At 41.6% G+C, this 21,381-nt stretch overlaps 1 protein-coding gene and 1 long non-coding RNA gene across 2 annotated transcripts; one reads left to right on the top strand and one right to left on the bottom strand.

The window, feature by feature from the left end:
* Positions 1–18: 18 nt before the first annotated feature.
* Positions 19–21,130, bottom strand: LOC141431934 (uncharacterized). The gene is made up of 14 exons (XM_074093229.1): positions 19,937–21,130; positions 15,982–16,257; positions 15,026–15,179; positions 12,569–12,741; positions 9,954–10,048; positions 7,460–7,661; positions 6,917–7,124; positions 6,090–6,230; positions 4,961–5,118; positions 4,219–4,316; positions 3,354–3,494; positions 2,618–2,864; positions 1,921–2,059; positions 19–1,156 (listed from the first exon to the last, which is right to left on the bottom strand). The coding sequence occupies exons 1-14, from the start codon at positions 19,989–19,991 to the stop codon at positions 1,027–1,029; spliced, it is 2,217 nt and encodes a 738-aa protein (XP_073949330.1). The 5' UTR covers positions 19,992–21,130; the 3' UTR covers positions 19–1,026.
* LOC141431948 (uncharacterized) lies at positions 16,773–19,608 on the top strand. The gene is made up of 2 exons (XR_012451774.1): positions 16,773–17,297; positions 18,189–19,608. It is a non-coding gene; the product is annotated as an uncharacterized lncRNA (long non-coding RNA).
* Positions 21,131–21,381: the final 251 nt, after the last annotated feature.

The raw sequence follows: 21,381 nt of genomic DNA, 5'->3' as shown, positions 1-21,381 counted from the left end.
GGAAAATCAATAAAAAAATAAGAAACAGAACTTTATTTATTTAAATACTTAAGTAATGAAAATAAAGTTTCTCAACAAGTAACATGTGATATCTCGTTATTTTATTTTACCTAGAATAATCTATCCACATCTTGTCATCAACCAAAATAATAGTGGTCAACGTGACGAATTTAATGTTAGTGCTTAACTAACATTAAATTCGTCACGTTGTAATCAATTTGCTGGGTTAAAAGTGTTGGCTACTGTTATTTAATATTGTTTTGGCTAAAAAAATTAAAATTAATTGTAGCACCCTATATCATTCAATCCAAGCACTAGAAAAACCATAAACTAAAGTGTTGATTTAATCACGTGATGTTGAAACTGGCATGTGTGTATATGCATTATAAAATATGACGACCATACAAAAATGGCATGAAATTTTAGCGCTGCTCAATCTCGCGGCTTATGTAAACACTTTTTTTTAACAATCAAGCAATAATTACTGTCTAGTCTATCTATTTCTTTAGTATTGTAATTAAATTAGGCAAAGATTTTATTATAAGTTGTTAAACTTCGCTTTGGTCTAAGTATAATATGAAAGATACGCTGTAAAATACGAAAAGAAAAACGTGGGCAATTGTACTAGTGGCCTTACATTTCCCCCTCTAAACCGTACCTACTTGTTAGTTATTCGCCCAAAAAAAAGTATGTTGGTCCGTTTCGTACCTACTTTACTTGTACACCGTATTTTTCTTGATTTCCCTTAACTTTGAAATTCATATCTTAACTAACTGTCATTGTTAAAGGTCAGATTGTAAAATTCACAAACTTGACGAATTGAATGTTCCCTTAAAGTTAACGGGAACCAAAAATAATACCGTGTGGTAAGTAAGTAAAAAGCTTAGGCAAGTCCTCTCTCTTTTACAATTTTTTTGCCAATAACACTCGGCTAATACATGGTCTTAAGTACATTGTGCTTGCTTGATTGTGTAAATGTATTTCTTGAAGGAACCATCTACGTTTTGTTGTTTGACAGTCTTCTGGTTAGCCATGAAGTACGTCGATGTTCTGGTCGGGCCAGTGCACGCGGCGGTGCGTGGAGACCGTGTCGAAGCCCACGTTGTCGAACGACTGGTACTCCTTCTGCATGCTCAACTCCGCCAGACTCCGGTACCTGCGTTAGGCATTACCAACTTAGCCAACTTCTTGGACAATAATTGACTAACATTAGTAGTAGTATAGTTGGATTAGTTGGTGCCACAAGAGTTGAAGTGAATGATTACACACAGCTACATGAAGAACTGATTGCATAAAAGGAGAATGAATGAAATCAATGAGTGAATGTCAAAATTGTGACCTGAACTTTGGTGGCACTACCTATAGTTAGCATGAGCACGGTTGTGTTGCTCTGAGGATGAACTCTGGTCGAGTTCGAAACGCATTAGTATAGTGTGGGGGTGGTGATAGTTAGGTTTGTGTGATTTGTGTGTGATCTTACAGTGTGGAGGTGGAGGAGCTGCATGAGCACACATTTGTTGCATAGACGTAGCTATGATAAGGTCGCGGGTGGGCAAAGTATTTTTTTTAATTCATTACTAACATAGCTTAAAATAGTTTTTCTAACAAAATTAGTCTTGTTAAATAAATAAATAAATTATCGTCTACGTTCATAAGATCTTTGTCGTACCATATTCAACAAATACGTTTTATGCTACGTAGAAAGTGCGGTTTCATTAACCTACTCGTATTTTCTACATCTCTCTTGTGGCAATTTTCAAAAGCCATCTTAAAGCACGCGAATGTTTCCGGCGTTAACCATATCGTATGATATTTTCGAGCACTCGATATCAAACTGCATACACACTATAGTCCCTCGCCCCCCTCTACTCGCGCCGCTAGTCTCTTCAGCTAGTTGTTGTCTCCTGTACGAGTACGTACCGTTTGACCAACACGCAGCAGCCCAGCAGCAGCAGCAATTGAACGGCCAGCCAGGCCAACGCTAGCGCCAACAGTAATAGCTCGTGCACGCACACCAGTCCCTCGCTGCCTACCGTTCCCGCTGCTACAGTCTCTTCAGCTGAAAAAACAAACAAAATTGGGTTCTTGGGGATAATTGGAAATTTTCGTTAGGCAAACCGGCGAATGAGTTTAGGTCTTCACACTTAGTGCTCGGGCGTTACAACTTATGAGGTGACGAAGGACCGGGCACTCTGGGCAACAATGATTATTAATTTCTATAGACCCGCGATATATTTGTGGGCGATCCCAGACAGCGGGCTACTCATGGGCCCGCTTTGAGGACTGCGCCTTCCAGTCGTGTTTTTGACGGAGTCGAGCTTTATCCAAGTAAATGCTTGTTCGGCTTACTACTATCAGGCGGAATAGCAATCGTTCCCCTTAGTACCGCTCTGCTTTCAGAATAGGACATAAGGGCGTGGGAGCCAACGTGAGGGCACGTTACCTCGGCTGGTTGGTCGGCCAAGAACGTGGGCTGCTTTGGTGGCTACGAAGCGTAAACCTTTAACTATAAATAATCCGGCACCAGCAAGAAAGGGCGAAGAGCCGAGCCTTCATTGCTCGATGTAGACGTGAGTCATGTATCAAGGTATCAGTAAGATTAAGGAAGCTCACTCACGTAGGTTAGATCTGTGATCCGCTCGCACCATAGTATCAGCAGACACGACGTCACCCGCTCCCACTACCACTTCCAGCTCGAGGGGCAGCCGGCCGTGCTCCCCGCAAGGGGCGGCGCCTCCCTGGGCCACCACGCCGCCCCATCCCGGGGTCACCGGGGACACCGCGGCTGGCACAGAACCCGAGCCCCAGGCGACACTGCTGTTGGTCTGGCGAGCTGATCTGGCTTGAGGGGTTACGCACTTCACCTGAAAACATTGAATTGAAATTAAGATGACGGTTGTACGGACAGATGTAAGATTGTTAATTTCAGTAGCAGCTCCTAACTTCTCTCTCACGTACGTGAGAGAAGAACATACATAAATAAAAAATACAAACATTGGAACATAGAACCTCCTCCTTTTTTGAAGTCGGTTAAAAAAGAGATACATAGCGTTTTGACGTTGCCTGACTTAAAATCGGTGACGTCACGCCGCGTTATAACATTGGCAAACGTAGGTAACATCTATGAAATGTATCGGATCCGTTGTCCCATAAGAGATCAGGCAATGTGGAAGGCAGGTGTTTTAGTCAGCGTTAAACAGCTAAAAGCGTAAACCTGTGTGTGTGGTTGGGACGGCAGCGGGTCGGGAGCGGGTCGGGTCGGGAGTGCGGCGGGCCTATTTACGTGGCTGTGTATGAACAACACCACACCGCGGCACCCGCGCACAACCCGCGTCGGTATGTGTTTAAGTTACCGGTTCACACTTGACGTCGCAGAACCGCAGCATGAGCGAGAACCGCACGACGTGCGAGGCGGGGAAGCGGAACGCCTTGAACCGCACCGCCAGCCGCTGCGTGCCGCCCGACACGCTGCGTGTGAACGCCGGGAAGTCCACCTGGGAAGATGCCCGTCTTTTATTTTCTAGCGCAGTGTTTTAAGCGTGTGGAATGCGACTCCCTCAGGGGTCGTAAAGAGTTTATTCGGGGTTTGGGGGGTTAAAGGGGTCGTAAAAGCGATATTAATAATATTTTTGTGAAGAAATTTAATTAAAGGTTCGTACCTTAGCAAAAATCAACAAAAGTAAAAAGAGACTCAATGAGTTCACTCCATACTTATCCATACTAATATTATAAATGCAAAAGTGCGTCTGTCTGTATGTTATCTTGCTTAAACCGGTGAAACGATTTAGATGAAATTAGCGGACATAAGAACAGTTTTAACTTATATTACACCCACATATTGTTCTCACGTAGAACACTTTCTTGACTATTGGTGGTCATGAGTGACGAGAGGACACTGGACATAACGTCATGACGTGTAACATGATATATTGAAGTTATGTATCTAGCCACGTTACAACTCTGTCTCCTTTCCTTCTCACTTCTCATGTCCCATGATGATGCGATCTGATCTCATGATGCGTAATGTACAGCACCAGCATCAATATCTGACTCAATAAAAGCATGCATAAATATCTGATACGACTCTATTTCTAGGGCCAGAAGGACGTGTCAGATATTTTTGTACGCTCCGCTGTGGCAGATAATAATGCAGGTGACTGTACCTACATAGCGGCAATGGATGGGCAGGCGTGGTGTGAAATGAAGCTGGTACCCTACCTGGCCGGTGGGGCAGCCGCGACTGTCGAGCAGCAGTACGGAACTGTCGCCGAGCCGCGAAGAGGCGACCAGGTGGTACGCCTCCATTTCCCGCGTCTCTGCAACACGCAATACAAAAAAATATATAATATATGGCAAACGAGCAGGTTGGTCACCTGATGAAAAGCAATCACTGCCGCCCATGGACACCCATTACATAAGTTGAGTTATTGATGCGTCGCCGACTTTTTGAGTCACAAGTCGTACCGGTCCGAAAATACTTGGCGCTGCAAGCTGATTCCCAAGAGTTCGTGCGTGGCAAAAAGTTCCGCAAGATTCAAACTGTTGTAGACTGCCAGCTATTGAGGTGGTGAGGGTGGTAAAAAAGTTGGTTGCGAGTGGTGCAATAGAGAATCAACAAATCCTCAGAACACTCCCCGTGATAAATGCTATAGCTGTATGCTTTATTTGGCTCTAGTGAAGGGTGCAACTTGCGTTGTCGTATGGTAGTAATATAGTCAGTCTCCCAACAAGCTTGAACATGTTGACAAATGCGGATGAGTGCGGCTTCCATTACATATCGTTGTCTAGCTAAAATAACTCTGGGACAAACCCCCTTACATAAAAAAAAATGTCAAGCAGTCAGATGGTAAAAGGTTTCGAAAATGATGTCCTCAGACTCTGAGAATGACGAAGAGCTGTTATTGTTGATTGCCTGTGGCATAAAAATAAAATAAAATAACGCGCTCGGATCTAAACTTACCAGCAGTATCGATCCTGAGCTCGAGCGGCTCACCGAGCGAGACGGCGGCTGCGCCCGCGCCGGTGGGCTGGTCGGCGCGCACCACGTACATGGACACCGGCGCGCCGCCGCCCAGCACCGTGCTGGCCGCCGCCGGCGCCGGCGCCACCGACGGACGCCTGGGACACTTACACTTTATAAATACAGTCAAAACCATTTATGGCAACACCAACTAAGTCTAACGACGGATGTAACAACCAAGAAATAAGTTTTTAATACAAACTTTTTTCCTGACTGTACTTTTTGTTGACTGCACTTGCATTGCCACCCAAACTACATTTGCATACCAAATTTCAAGTCGATGCCATTAACCGTTGAAGAGTTCTGCGGAGACAATCCTGGCCAAAACCAGCATGTCAATACCAGATTATTGTATTGTCACGCTATTTACATAAGTATGCAAATTTTCAGCTCAATCGGTAACCGGGAAGTGGATCAAATTTAACTTGCAAAATGTGATTACAGACAAACATCGGGACAGGTGAATCTAAAATAAAAGCTTGTAAAAAGTCCCAACACGATCTTACATAAATACCTACTTACCAAAATAATATTGGTTATAATGACCAACCGTGTTTAAAGTAACGATCGAATATTACTGTCTCTTCGATGTCGTTATAAACGGTTTTGTCTGTACTCGTAGATCAATCTAGGCACCAGTGTTGTGGCATCGTAAATACTCGATTCCCACCAGAGGCCGTATTCCATAACGTTTCTGGCACTCGCGATCGCAATCAAATGACAGTTTTTGCATGCTAAATCTGTCATTTGATTGCGATCGCGAGCGCCCGAAACGTTACGCAATACGGCCTCTGGTTGCTTTAACTTTGTTACGTGACATCAATGATGACAAGTAGATACTTATTGAAAAGCTTGTGTTTAACTTCGAGGAGTTGCATTCAGATACAACAAACTCGCGCCTCTGTTGCTCTCCGGTAAACGAAAATGTTTATATGGTATGAATATTTTATGTCTAACAACTACGACCTGTCATTTTGTCGCTTGTCGTATCTAAAAGAGCGCTAAGGCCGGCCCTGGCCTAGATTATCAGGGATGATGATGAATGCTACAACATATAAGGTGTGGTTACCCAGTGTCGCTGACAGCGACGGCGGCGTGCACGGGCGAGGGCGCGGCGCGGCCCGGCGCGCAGCCCACGCGCACCCAGCGGTCACCCGCCGTCTGGATGATGGGGTTGTTCTGGATCATCACCATCACATACGCCATAGTCCTGGAAACCCGGCACATCTGACAATTCCACTTTTTTGGGTTACGTAGGTACCCAAAGGGTCCAAATAGAGCCTTATTGCTGTCACTCGTGTCCACCTGTCCGTTTGTCAAACAGATTTTACAGCCAAACGGTTGAAGCACAGTTACAACCCAAAGCGATAAAAATTGGCAAAAAATATTTTTACTATGTAGTTGGCCGAGATGAGATGATGAAAATATTAATAATGAATATGTATGTACATTATAGTAGAAGATGTGATTTCGTTACGTTAGAAATATGTAAATAGATAAATTACCGCAAATTAGACTAATGTAGTTCGGAAAGTACGCCTCATGCATCCAGACCTGTTCAGAGGCACTGAGGATATGTCGGGCTCTTCTACAAGGATGGGCATAGGACCAAGGATGGGACTAAAATCACACAAGATCCCTCATGGAAATTGAATGTGGGCGTCACATGGACTGACCACTGCGACGCTCACTGGTCGCTCCAGGATACCCCGTCAGTGACATCAAACAGACACCAGCACCGATATGACAGAACAAATCGTGCATAAATATCTGATACGACTCTATTTCTAGGGCCGGTAGGACGTGTCAGATATTTTTGCTCGCTCCGCTGTGGTAGATATTAATTCAGGTAACTGTACAATGCAGGCTCGGCTATATAGGTAGCACCCAACCCACCTATTGACTACTCCGCTAGGCGTGTGTGAGATGGCGTGCGCGAAGTTAACGTCGCAGTCCCCGTGCAGAGGCAGCGCGAGCCTTACGTCGGCGCCGGCGCCGCGCGCCCCGCACTCCTCCCCGCGCCCCGGCACGTACACGCGCCCGCGGAAGCGCCCGCGCGGCCGGTACGTCACCACCAGCTCCGAGCCTTCGCACTCTACGGATACTGGACAAAAGTAAAAAACTTAATTATTAAAACTCTTCAACAAGCCTGAAGAATCGTGAAACTTAAGTAGCAGTGGACGAGAAAATTGTTAGAAGAACAAATGGGCCTTGGAGCCAATATGAGCCGAAACGATTGTAGTTTCGAGTGCATTAGACTCCCAGAACCACGATCGTTCTCTCCACTTCTTTCTGTCCCACGGTATGGGATGAAGGTAGAAAGAGACGGTGAATGTTGTTCCGAGCGCTCGGGCGTTAGGCAATTATATTATTCATACTGCAAGCTGGCTCCATCGCCTGCGCCTCCAAGCAACCGTACCAACAATATAACTGGCTCACTGTTGAGGCAGATGACGCGGCGGTAATAGACAGCTTGCGCGGCGCGACGCAGCAGCCAGGAGCCAGTGGACACGAGGTCTTCCGAGTGCAAGTCGCACAGCCCCCGCGCGCCCCGCGCCCCTTCTGCTGCCTCCCCCGCGGTCGCCTGCCACGTGAACCCGCGGCAGACGAAATGGGGCTCTACCTCGCACGCATTCTTGCACTGGAAAGGAAATAGCCAATTAGCCATGCAGTCGTTCTCAAATAGTACATTGTGTCTTAAGGGCGGTAAATAAGGAATTACGAACGAGAGTCTATTAGAAGCCCGAAGTCGAAGACTGAGGGCTTTAATGAGTCGATGTTCGTAATTCTAGTACCGCCCGTGCGACATACAATGTTTTTCATCACATTTGCGAGTATTTTTTTTATTTCTAAAAGAAAAAATATAATTGTTCCAAATATTGGCGATACCTTGGGCTGCGCTCTTGGCAGCGCTGCCCTCCCCCTCCCGCAGCATGTGCCTGAGCCGCGTGTGCATGTGGTCCTGCAGCAGCGCGCGCAGCAGTATCAGTACGGGCACGGACTCATTTACCGACCTTGGGCTTCATGACAAGCACATTAAGGTAGAGGGTTTTATTTGGGGGGTTGCAAGCAAGGTAGCCTGCATGTTATGGCACTGTTTACGAGCAAGTGTGATGAAAAAGGACTAACGATAACGATTCTGGTAAATTGATCTAACAAGCCCTTAGTATTTCCTTGTATTACCAAAATAGCTATGTTTCGCGTGTATTAAGCCGGCTTCAAAGATTGCATAACTTTCCACTTGATTATTTTATTATATTACCGAGGAATGGTCCTTGATTATTACAAACTTTTATTTAACTTGCAATGTTATGTTAATACAATAATCTGGTAGTGAAATTCTAGTGGTCCGGCCAGGATCGTCGCTACAGGACGTAACTCCTCAGTACTCACATAACGGTATAGACTTGAAATTGGTACCTAAATTTATACAAGTACAGGCAACAAAAAGTAGTCAGCAAAAAAGCTTGTATTGAAAATTTATTAATTTTTAAACAAACACTTATTTTGTATCACGGCAGTGGCGTATTTTGAAAATTTTCATTAGTTAACTCTAAAACTGCGAGAAACGTGAGTTAGCTATATTTTCGGGTGCAATACCTCGTAGTTAGTGCATTTGCCATACTTGTCATCACTGACGTCACGTAAAAAAACTTATGCAACCCGGTGAGAACAGTTGTTATGACGCCACGCCACTTGATGGTGTCCGTCGATCAATACCTTTAAACTTTGATTTCTATTGTTCTTATTCATTCGACAATGTATACCTACACTTAAAAAAATATATTCTTACGATTGCCACTCAAATTCTATGAAACTAGATATTTTTAATCACATAACATAATTTAACCACTATTTAAGTGCACCAGTACCCAGATAGGTACGATTAGTTTTAATTAAAAAAAAACAGTAAATAGTCTTCCCAAGATCAATTACAGTAATAAGGCATTTTTCGTAACTATCATCCACCACGACATCAACAATATTTTCCTCAACATTACCTTGCTTATTGGCGTGTCAGCTATACTTCTATACGTCAAGCTAGATTATTACACCCATTAAATATACGAATGATTGCAGTTTCGTGAGCATAAGGTACAACGATAAGGTATGACACGAGTTACTTACTAATGGGTGTGTTGTTGATGACCGGCTAAGTGCAAGTCTGGTCAGGTAAACGAAAGGTTCCGTATAGGGTTCCCAATCTACTGTCAAAATCATTATTATACTTTTTTTAACAAAAATATTATATAATAATCCTTGGAAATCATGAAGACGAGCGGACTTTGCTCGTGGTTGGTTATATCTTGCCATTCTTTGCCAAAATCTTTGTGTTGTACAGTCGAACAAACGGTTCATGTAGAGTCGAGGGCATAAATGTCTATACAGCCATAGCGTCAAATTTATGTATTTACATCGACCTTGTGGTTAGTGGCATAAATGTGTACAGATATTTTTGACGTCTTGGTAACGTACATATATTTATGCCCTTGGCTGTACCAGGGCTGGGCTGTACCTTTTCCTTTTAATAATCAATTTCACTATGATTTCCTTGGCAAAAAAATGGGATGTCAACATGACATTAGTCTGTTCAGTAACAATTTTTCTTAATTTTTTATGAATCGTTATCTGTTACCCTATTTCGCACACACTTTGACACGTACCAATACAGATACGTGTTCAGTTTCTTACCGGATCCTTCTTTTCGGGACTTTGTAACAGATTTATTGACATTCATAACTGCATGTATACCTAGATAAACTAAAGATAAATATTATTATTATTTTCACTTAAAATGGAATCGATCGGACTTTTATTTATACTTATTATCTCCCACATTCCGATACTTTTACTACTCAACGTCTGCAAAACTACAGTTCATACCTAGTTACTGGGCAGTTCTGCAGAATTTCAAGTTAACTATTTAACTCACCTCGTCTTTGGTGTAATTTTTAAACGTAAATTCAACGTGTTTCAGCGTCTGGTTGTAATACTCTTCGTACGAGCACCGATCTATTTTCTTCGGATCTGCGGAAAGTAAACGATTTGGTATGCATTAAAACATTACATATCCTCGCATCGTTCTGGGATATTTACATAAAATTATGCACCAAATGACCTTTTTAATAATTATGTTATGTTGCAGCTCTAAACCAGTCTTGGTCTTGATACGTCATTTATTTAGTGGAAGTGCCAGCAGTTAATAATTATTTATAGTGTTGAGTGAATTAAAATTGCATTAAATTAGTATTCATAATACTTATTTTTAATAGTAGTCGACTGGCTTAGTGTCAAACTTTTTATATCAAAATCATTTATTTAATGAAGATTTTCACAGAGGCGAAATATCGCTAGATGGCGTAAGAATCGTGAGGTCCGTTTGACGTTTGCTCGTGATTGGTTAAATAACTAAATGAGCCAATCGCAAGCAAACGTCAAACGGACTTCACGATACTAACGCCATCTAGCGATACTTCGCCTCTGTGAAAACCCTCATTCTGTCTACGCGTGAGAGCGTAGCAGCGTAGAACGTTCATCAACGTGATGGATGGATGACCGGTTATAGCCGCAGATTCTCGGTAGAGTGGATGCAGGCCGCATGCATCCATCGAAACATGCTGTAGAACGCCCGCTGTTGGACGCATAGGCCTCCCCTCCCATATATACCCCCAGTAGTTTCGGTTGGAAGCGGCCTGCATCCACCGTGAACCCGCAAAAGTCATCCGTCCATCTCGTTGTTGGACGGCCTATACGCGCTTGCCGATCCACGGTCTCCATTCGAGAACTTTTCGGCCTCAACGGCCATCTGTTCTCCGTGCTATATGGCCTGCCGATTGCCACTTCAACGATCTAATTCGCTTTTTTTTTATAAAACGAGGGGGCAAACGAGCAGACGGGTCACCTGATGGAGAGCGATCACCGTCGCCCATGGACACCCGCAACACGAGGGGAATCACAGGTGCGTTGCCGACCCTTTAAGGAATTGGTAGGCTCGTTTTCTAAAGATCCCTAAGTTGTAACGCTCCGGGAATGTTGCCGCTGTAAGCTGATTCCAGATCTTCGTCGTGCGAGGAAAGAAGTTTCGCTTAAAACGCACGGTACTAGACTGCCAATCATTCGCTTGGCTATGCCGGCGACCCTCGTTCTTTTACGTATCTCCTCATTTCTAATTCGATCCTGTAAAGAAAACCCTGGCATAGCCTTCTCTATAGCTCGCTGAGCAAATCTGAGCTTATTTAAAAGACCTATTTGTGAACCCCGGTACAACCGAAATACCTGTTAATATGTTTGTGTGTGAAAGTCTTCTTAATTTAAGGCCTTTAATAAAATCTAAAACAAGGTTCAAGGTTTTAGTAATATAAATAGGAGAAACAAGGTTCATTAGTTTTATTTCTATAATGATGACCGTTAACGAGAATATTATACTTCAATGTTGCTCTTGACTACACAGTTATTTATTAGGTATTGGGAATTCTAAGAAAAACAAGTTTTTAGCCTTTTACTAAATACCTATTTATAATCGAGGGAAACCACGATGGGAAACCCACTTATTCACGTTCGGGTATTTTGCAAAATAATGTCACAAACATCTTCAATACAGCTATTCAATTCAAAGTCACACGTATTTTACCTATGGGGGGAAAGGCGTAGTAGGAGTTAAGAAAAAGGATGACACGGAACTTGTATGTACTTTGCAATGGCATATTTCCGGGCATAACCAGATACGCCTTTTTATGGCGCGGAAAATACGCTATGCACCCGCTCTCTTTGGAGAAAAAGCGGTGGTATGTAGGACTCTCCCACAGGACTGGGCACACACATCCACTAAAAACCACACGAGTACTCTCGTGTCCATTGAGTGTAGGCGTTACGCGAGTAGACGAGTGAGAGGTGGAATACTGCGACGCCCACTGCAGCACTGGCTGCCCCTACAGGACAATGCAGGGTCGGGCGAGACGGGCGGGAATCAAGATCCAGATGCGCCATGGGGCGAGCGCTGACTTGTTTAAAAAGGCCAGCTAATTTATGCGAAAGTTTGTGAGAAAATGTGTGTGTGTGTATGGGTATTTGTTACTCCTTCACGTTGAAGGATGTTTTAAAAAAAGAGTACCCTTTTCTTTCAAATGTATTTAATTATTTCATAAAATTTTTTTTAGTCCGTTTTGTTACACCCATACTGAGAATATGACAAAAACGTCACAAAACTGTCATTTTTTGAGTAATATTTTTAAACTATCTAAATCGATTGTGCTCTTGATTTCGAGTAGGAAAAACCATATTTCATTCCAAATTTAAAAAAAAAAAGAAAGCTACACTTTTTTGTGAAAATGCCCTAAACGGGTGAACTGAAAAATTGGTATGAAAAAAGCTTGAAATTTGGTACGTGCCTTTACATAATAATAAGGGCGTCTGGAATAATAACAATAGCCTTTAGGCTATTTTTTATCCCGATATTCTCACGAGATTAGGATAAAATCTCAAAATCTCATCCGCTGGACATAGTCATGCAATTTAGTGAACACTAGTTGTCCATAAATGTCAACTCACAATCATGTCTGCACTGGTTCTCGATGTAAAACGTGTAGTAGTTGGACACGCGGTAGGACTCGGGCTCCGTGAACTTGTCCTCGGTGTTGAGCACGCAGCTCCCGACGGCACCTTCCGACGTCGCCACGGAGTCCGCCTCCGCCACGCCCGCGGGACTCACCCATTGGGCAGACCTGGACATCAAAAGTACTATGTATCTAAAGGTATACATGCCATTAAAAAAATCTGTATGATAATTAAACCTACATTAAGGGGCTGTTTCACCATCCATTGATTAGTGTTGAGCGACGGTTAAATGTGATGCCGTCTCCGTCTATTCGAACAAAACATATAGAGACGGCATCATACCTAACCGCCAGTTAACACTAATTAATGGATGGTGAAACAGCCCCTAAGACTGCTAATTAGCATTACTAATGCACAATACTGATACAAGTAGAAAAATGATTCTAATTTGGAAAAAAATAGGTAATCTATGGAAGTTGAGTCTCAAGAAGACTTTATCTTCATACCAAACTAAACCACATCTTAACGCGAGTTTTTTAATACCATGGATACAGGAAAAAGGCAGTGGCGGCGCAGAACCTAAATTGGGCGTGGGCGAGATAAATTTTGCGAGGCCCGATGATGGTATACTACGCATTACAGTACTTTCATTGTAGCATGGTGCGGGTGACAGCTGGCAATATCACAAGACTAGAGAGTCAAAGTGTCAAAACTTGAGTCGATAAAACTAATATAATTTAAATGAATGAATAAATGATGACTAATAAAATGTCATCATTAATCCGATTATTACGCAAATTTTGATGAGAACATTAGTGAAATTCTAGGTTGGAATATTATTTGCCACTTAAGTAAAGGCTAAACGGAGTTTGAAAGAATATTCGTTACTTACTAGTTAATAAGTACCGATATATATTACGTTTCTTCACTTAACTGTGCTTTGAATTTAATTAATTGATTATAAAAATCTGATAGCTAAATTTATTTTGTATAACAGTTCTTTATGATCGAATAGGTATTTTACACAAGTCATCTTCAGGCTACAACGGAAATATATGTACTTCCATATATTAAGACCGCAGCTATTTTTTTGAGTAAAATGAAACGAGCATCAAGTGTCACCATGCTACGAGTACAATGAAAGCACTGTAGATGACGGATTTTTGAATGAGCGAGAAAATGAAATAAATTTGAGGCGCGAGGCCCTTTAGACCGCGAGGCTGATGGCGGTAGCCCACATCGTCTACGCCTAGCGCCACCTCTGGGAAGAAGTTATAATCAGAGCACAACAGCCTTTACCAGTAGATCGCTGATCTATTAGGTTTGTCAGTTGATTTGATCGTACGATTTTCAACCTAAACAATCATGCAAAATTTCATAGCTTCAACATAAAGGTTGAGATTGCGGAATTTTACGTACATCCCGATCCCATGGGAACACCTACCTGAATAAGAGAAGGATATTGGTTATTCTCGAGATCCAGCTAGTCGTTTTCGCGAGAAAAAGTAAAAAACATACAGTCACAATCTTTCGCATATAATAATTCAGTTACTCAGTAGGATGATTCAGTATCATTAAAAAATGTGTTTTATTCGTAGAACTACAGATTTTTTAAGAAACTATCGACGGAATTCTACAAATTTATAGCTCACCTTAAAAATTTACAAAAATCTGACCTGGCAACACTGATTAATGGGAATTAAACCTACGAGTGCCTAGCAGGCCCTATACTACAAAGTGCAAAATACGAACTTCGTATCTTGCCGTCCCGCTGATGCTAGTATTATTAATTTACTTAAATACGAGAATGAGAGGGAGGGTAAGATACGAACTTCGATTTTTGAATTTCGTAGTAGCCCCCCTGAGTCACGCCGCGTCGCAAGCGTTTTTTTTGTACCTATAATTGTGATTTGAATAGATATGTTTTACACACTGCACGTTGTACCTAATACCATTGAACAATGCGTAGATTATATTGATTACGGTCTCTATAATACTCAGTTACAGGTTTTTCAAAACAATAACCATTACTGACAATGTATTGTCTTCAGGGTATCACAATATCATAGACGGTGGGAACCGCTTAATAGGAGTCAAATCTCATAACAGTGTTTAGTTACGTGTGCATTGATCCGGTTCGAAGGACCATGAGTATAGTAAGTACATATACAGGCCAGACTAATAGCATCTTATCGTGCGTTGGTAAATAACGCGATTATTATTATCGTATTCTTACTAATATTATTAATGCGAAAGTATATTTGTCTGTCTGTTACCTCTTCACGCTTAAGCCGCTGAAACAATTTAAATGAAATTTGGTATAGAAATAGTTTCAGGCCATGAGAAGGACATGGGACAGTTTTAATCCCGGAAAATTGCAAATTTGCCTAAAAAATAGTGAGAAAAGAATTCCCCACAGAAGAGTAACATCCGAATCAATGAAAACATTACCTGTAGAGTTGATCCTGAGGCGGTGCTAGGACGGCCGCGTAGCACTCCCGCGCCGTGGTGTTGAGCACCATCTTGATGGAGCCCCCTTCCGAGTGCAGGTTGTACCCCGGAGTGCTCTCCACGGACCACCAGCGCTCGGCACAGCCTTCGGGCACTATATATAAACATTTCGGGAATAAGTAATAGAACTAAGAAATGTTTGTTGTTCAAAACCGTGTACTGATGTAGTGAGTAATCAAAGTCAAAATATCTTTATTCAATTTAGGCTATAACAAGCACTTATGAATATGAATGTCAAAAAAAATTACCACCAGTATGTATTTTGTTTGTTTGTTGTTTGTTTATGTATTATATGTTTTTCGAAAATACAAACTGAGACATGGATGCACAGAAAAACCAGAAAAAGAGATCAGCGCTGGGAATCGAACCCAGGTCCTCAGCAATCCGTGCTGCGTGATATAACCTCTACACCACCGCTGGACAGGAGTCTAGACACTAATTTCTCCTATCTCAGGTTGCTTTTTTCCACTACGCTACTTAAGCAGCAGCACTAGCGACATCTATGTTTCGCTCTCATCCAGAGACGTCACATTCTTTTGAAACTAACCGCTCACCCAGACAAGATATGTCGCTACTAAGTAATCAAATTATGATTTCGGTTGGTTGGTTTTTTGGAGTCTTTTTGTATTTTTTAGTTCAACTTCAAATTCGTTACTTTTACGGGTATCTTGTGAAACCATATCGAATGTCCTAACCCCCCCTTGAATTAGGCTCCCAGAGAGAGTTGAGGACGTGCAGCCAGGTTTTATCCCCTTTTTTGTACTGCCAAAGGGACTACTGCAAATAATCCGTGAGAGTTCGGCATTGTTTGGACCTTAAACAAAGCAAGGACCTAGTGTCTTGGCCCTTAATGCGACTCAACCCCAGAAAAAAAACATTAGGCTAGGACTACGCACATTGAACGCAAATCTTCTTGAAGTACGCAACGTCATTGTCCGGCCGCAACAGCTCGTCGTCCTGTTTGGCCACGCCCTGGCAATGCCCGCGCGCGTAGTGCACGACGACGCCGGCGCACTCGGGCAGCTCGCGGCAGCGCGCGGCGCACGCGCCGGCCAGCGAGCCCTCGTCGCCGCTCGCAGCGTACACGAACACCGGCGTCGCGCGCTCCGGCGCCGCGCCCGACCAGCGCGCGAAGCTGCCCGACAGACCGCTGGGGCATTGGCCGCTGATCACTGCAAACATGTTTTTGGTAAATCATCATAATCATATCAGCCGCAGCATTAGCACAGCATCCACTGTTGGAATAAGTTTACCCCAAGTTGCTTCGGTTGGAAGTAGCCTGTATCCCCCGTGATCGCGGTTCATTAGGTGCCAATAGGTAGTTACTAAATTTTTTACAGAGTATAGATAAAGTCATTCACGATGACGCGTGCCGTGGTTCTTATTACAATGTCATTAATGACAAAAACCACGCGTCTTCGTGGATGGCACTAGGTATGCCTATGTATTAATTATTTATTACTTACTAAACTGAAGTAAGGTAGGTAAGTATTTATTATTATAGTAGCAAAACAAACTTAAAAATCAAATCAAACGGGTACCCACCCCATTCTAGAAACGTATTTTCTACAAATTTTTATATCACTTTCAATGTGTGTATTTATGACCTAGCCTCTGTAGGAAGTTGTCTTCAAATAATCTTGACTTTAAATGATCTTGAATTTCACCCACTTCTGGTGGATTGGCGTGAAATCGGGTACAGATATGTGTAAATAAGAAGTAATTGACAATGCAAGTACCTACCAACGAGTACAGTACCTACATAAGCAAAGTTTACGAAAAAAACGACAAAATATGGCAAATTGGCAATTGTAAGATTGTGCCCTTCTTGTAGGAATCTGAGATGTATTGGCTGTTTTTTGACCTGCCCCACATTGATTCGCAAAAAGACGTTAATTGTTGGTCAACATAACACCTATAAGTACCTACGTAGATTCCTAAGATCCAGTATGTATGCATTGCACTTACTAAATGCGGTGTAAAAACCGCTACACTGTATTCGCCATCTCCTTTCAATTTGAATAACCAGTTTGCCTGGCTGGACCATATTAAAAGACGAGTATAAATTAAGCTGCTCATTGGAAATTATTTAGTGGCAAGTTAGTGCAGTGGTGAACGTTGCTGTCCAGTGGTCGTCACTAACTGATGAACTACTTTTCTATTTTGTTCATTTGTGAATAAGGATACCCAATACAGCTAGCGAAACATAAAGGTAAGGATTATTAAATGCATAGTTCTCCTTGCGTATTTATTTTTGTCATAGTAACGATTAATTTTTCGTGACTTTTATAATAATATATTATAAACAAAACAAATCAGCTTTTATCACTGTACAATCAAAAATAAATAAAATATAAATAAATATCACGTGATACCAATTGACCTAGTCCCAAAGCAAAAATTGTGTTATGGACACTAGGCAATGAATATTTAGTAAGATAAACTTAAATACAATTACACCCATTCGGAGTTGAAACCGATGGTTCGTGGGGTGCGCCTTAAACCCTTTTAAAGAAATATCAAAAAGGTTAGTAGGTAGATGTCACGGCGGATCGAAGAGCTGGCAGCTTCCTCGGACAGGAATTGGCTTAGGTAGGTATTCAAAGAGGCGAAACGCTGCCAGCATCTTCGGGACCTTGCTTAGGGGGCTACTCTAAGTAATTTGTATTTTAATTTTGGGTACTATTTAAATAAAAACTATCCCACTTAAATCCATAGATAGATACATACATAGTTAAATATATAATAAGCAAGGACTCGAGAGCAAACATTCGGGTTGTTGGGTTTTATTTGGGGGCTTGCAACCAAGTTAGCCTGCATGTTACGAACTGGTTACGAGCAAGTGTGATGTGATGAAAAATAATTTAAAACATAGCGGCCAATTTATTAAATTAGAAAATAAAATAACTGACAAAAATATCTGAAACGTCCTACCGGCTCTAGAAATAGAGTCGTATCAGATATTTTTGCACGCTTTGTTTTGTCCGATATTGATGCTGGTGACTGTACATTATACATAATAATATAAGGGTATTAATAATTAAAATTAACAGTTTTATTCCAATGCATGCCATTTTTTTAATCCTTATAACTTTTGTTACAGATGGTCCCGTTACGCACACTGCTCCTGTTGCTGGCAGCGATCTGCTCGCTGTTCCTTCTGGCACCAGCCGCAGCCTCAACATTTACACCTTCCAAATGCCCTAAAGATATGATACTGATCCGCGGAAAGTGTGTCCCAAAACCGAATCGTAATTTTAGAACACTTTAGCATCATATAGAAGCGTTTTAAAGTCAAATTTGCAAGATTTAACTTAACTTGTAATGCTCAGGAGTAACTTGCGTATCAAATCTAGGAATTAATTTTTGCCCTCTTCCTGTGGTGAGATTTACCGGTGGATAGAGCTGTGGCAATACTACTTCAACCGTCCGCAAAACAGCTTGAGTTAAAAATGCAAACACCTTTTTAACCGTATTTTCTAGCTTAGTTTCAACTGCTGCCCTATAAGTATGTAAATAAATAATAGTAGATTGTTCAACAAGGGACTAAAACTAGCCATAATGACACGAGATGTTTAGCCACCTGAGCAGAGCGAGGGTGGCTATACTTCGAGTGGCATTATGGTTGTTTAGTCTCGCGTTGAACAATCTACTATTATTTATTATATATACTTTTCACTTTCAATGCGTAGAAAAAAAACAATGTTCTGTTCAAAATTACAATATTACTTTTTTAAAACGTACGCTCGACTAATGGACAGGCCATCTCTTCAAAATTCAAATAGCAAAAAAAAATGTTGTGCGGTTTTTTCTTTTCTTTTATATTTAGCCAACAGTTTCAAAATTGAAAACTATTTGAAAACTAATTGGACTAAGTATGCTTAAAATGAATTAAGCATTAATATAATTGAATAGATCCATATTCTTAATCATTTATTGTTTCACGAAACTAAATCGTGTATTTTTTAAATATTTTTGCACAGTTGTCATTTTAAGGTTATTTCCATGTCCTAAAAATCCGCCATTCACAAACACCGTGTTGGCTGTTTAGGGGTTTCCAAAGTTAATTAAAAAAAAACTTGAATTCCTAGAGAATAAAGGAGCTTTAGTCCAGATATGCAGACTAAAGTAACATTTTAAGAGCATGAGAAGTGAAAAATAAATTAATATAAGGGACAATCTACGAACAAAATTGGTACCAATTGACCTAGTCTCAAACTAAGCAAAGCTATGGGTAAGGTAACTACTAGGCAACGGATAAATAATGCAGATAAAGATAAATACATAATTTAATACAGTATTAAATGACTAAGACTCAAAAACAAAAATTCGTATTCTTCATACAAATATCTGCCCCGACCGGGGATCGGACCCAGGACCTCGCGCTTCTTAGTCAGGGTCTCTTGCCTTATGTACTCGTAGATCCCGAGGACTCAAAGATGTGTGTGCTGATTATGATATACATATTTAGATCACAGAGTGTATGTATTAAGTTTAGATTGGACCATGGATATAGTCACCAATGAATGAGATATCTTATGGCAATTATATCCAGTACGTCTAATAATCTATTTGTTCCGTTGTCATTGTAAGCCCGTTAGGTACTGTGTGCTAAAATTTGTAACCTACTAAGACTTAAATAAATTTATTGTCTAAATGAGCCTTATATAATGTAAGTTTTATTGTCAGTCAGCAGCAGAAGTGGATGAGCAACCACGGTGCTCAAAATGAGCGACTCTATTGCCAAGGTAATAAGAGTTTTTAGATCACTTTGAGCGCCACAATTGGTCATATACTTCTGCTGCTGACTGTACCATTTGTGCCGGAATGAATATTTAAACTCAATCTTACCGACAGCATACTGTACGAGCAACGCGGCTACAAGCAATACTCGCCCGCCTTTCATAGCGCTTGAATCACTTAATTCTCAAGCCACAACTGATCACGAGACGCGACTCTTATCACTTATCACACGGTTCTTCCTAGGCCGCATAGTCTCCGCGTTTCAAGAAGTATCCGTCCAGAGCATAGAGGGTGACTCAACCCAACTGGTATACCCGTCCGGCCAGTCTGAAGACCACCACTTGTGCAATCCGTTACAGCTTATTGTACACGCACCGCAGCTGAGCAAACGTAACCGCCGCACGCGATTGGATGAACAGTACTAAGCTAAGAATTAACATGCAGATAATGTATTCAATCCAAAATTACTTTAATGACACTTTTAATTACAGCTGCAGTTGCTTGTCGTTGGTAGTTAAGATAGCTCCGATATAGACTAGATCTACGCGAAGTATCGCTGTCTTACATAATCCGAATCAATAATATTATATAATAGTCGCGCAAAGCATATAGTATATGAGGTAGTAATTTGAAGTTAGATATCGATGTATATCGGTCGGAAAAGTTGTGTCGGTGATAGCCGGAGGATCTAGCTCGGAGCACAGCGACGGGCCGGCTGCGAGCGCCCGCTGAAACTACGAGACATGAAGTGCAGTGCAGCCGAGCCCTAGCCCCTCCACCACACCGCGACCTTGCAGTTTATTATGCCTTACATACTACAATTTACAATAGGATGACGCGTACACGACAAATGATAGTGAAACCGAACGACACCGGTACTCGGAAGGTAGCACCCGAACGTTTTGCAACACCATGCGGGCTCGGCAGACGCTCAGCTCAAAATTATACCTAACGCACTCTGCTGTTATTTTGCGGGTATTTCGAAACATTCCGACATTTGAACGATACAAGTCGTAATTTGCATAAATTAATGACTGAGGAACAGGAAAGTTGACGTCCGTCTCTAATGTTATATTCAATCATAGGTACTTAAAACTTGTAAGTATGTACTTATAACTACCTATAGTAAATAGTTTTTATATGCCTGCGAAGAAATAAACGTACAAATAAAAGCATATTTAAACATTCCAAAGAAGTAGCGCTGTCAATAGCGCGTAACAGGAGTGTTCATTGGGAGGATTGATCGCTAGACGCCTTTATGTGTCTGTATCTTTACCGGCAAGCTTTAGAGTTTGACAGGCATAGTAAGCTGAACTACTGGTAATTTAAAACCTACTTAGGTAGAGCTCAATCTTTACTATCCTTACTAATATTATAAATGCGAACGAGAGTAAGTTTTTTTTTATTACGCTCAAGGTGCCTACTTAAACGATCAACCGAGTTTGAGATCCTGAAAAGGACATATGATAGTTTTTACCCTAGAACATCTCATGGTATCCGCGAGCGGTTGTTATAAGAATTATTCGCAGATGAAGTCGTGGACAGCTACTTCT

This window comes from Choristoneura fumiferana, chromosome 10, assembly GCF_025370935.1.
Source record: "Choristoneura fumiferana chromosome 10, NRCan_CFum_1, whole genome shotgun sequence".
Taxonomy (NCBI): Eukaryota; Metazoa; Arthropoda; class Insecta; order Lepidoptera; family Tortricidae; genus Choristoneura; species Choristoneura fumiferana.
Note: the sequence above shows the minus strand (reverse complement) of the source record. Positions and strands in the feature narration are given on the sequence as shown.

Excerpts from the sequence above, each read along its gene's own strand:
- LOC141431934 (XM_074093229.1), bottom strand. The coding sequence starts at position 19,991 with ATGAAAGGCGGGCGAGTATTGCTTGTAGCCGCGTTGCTCGTACAGTAT. Across the intron at positions 2,865-3,353 it reads GCGACGTCAAGTGTGAACCG|GTGAAGTGCGTAACCCCTCA; the intron begins GTAACTTAAACA and ends CAATGTTTTCAG. Across the intron at positions 2,060-2,617 it reads GGATCACAGATCTAACCTAC|CTGAAGAGACTGTAGCAGCG; the intron begins GTGAGTGAGCTT and ends TTGTTTTTTCAG.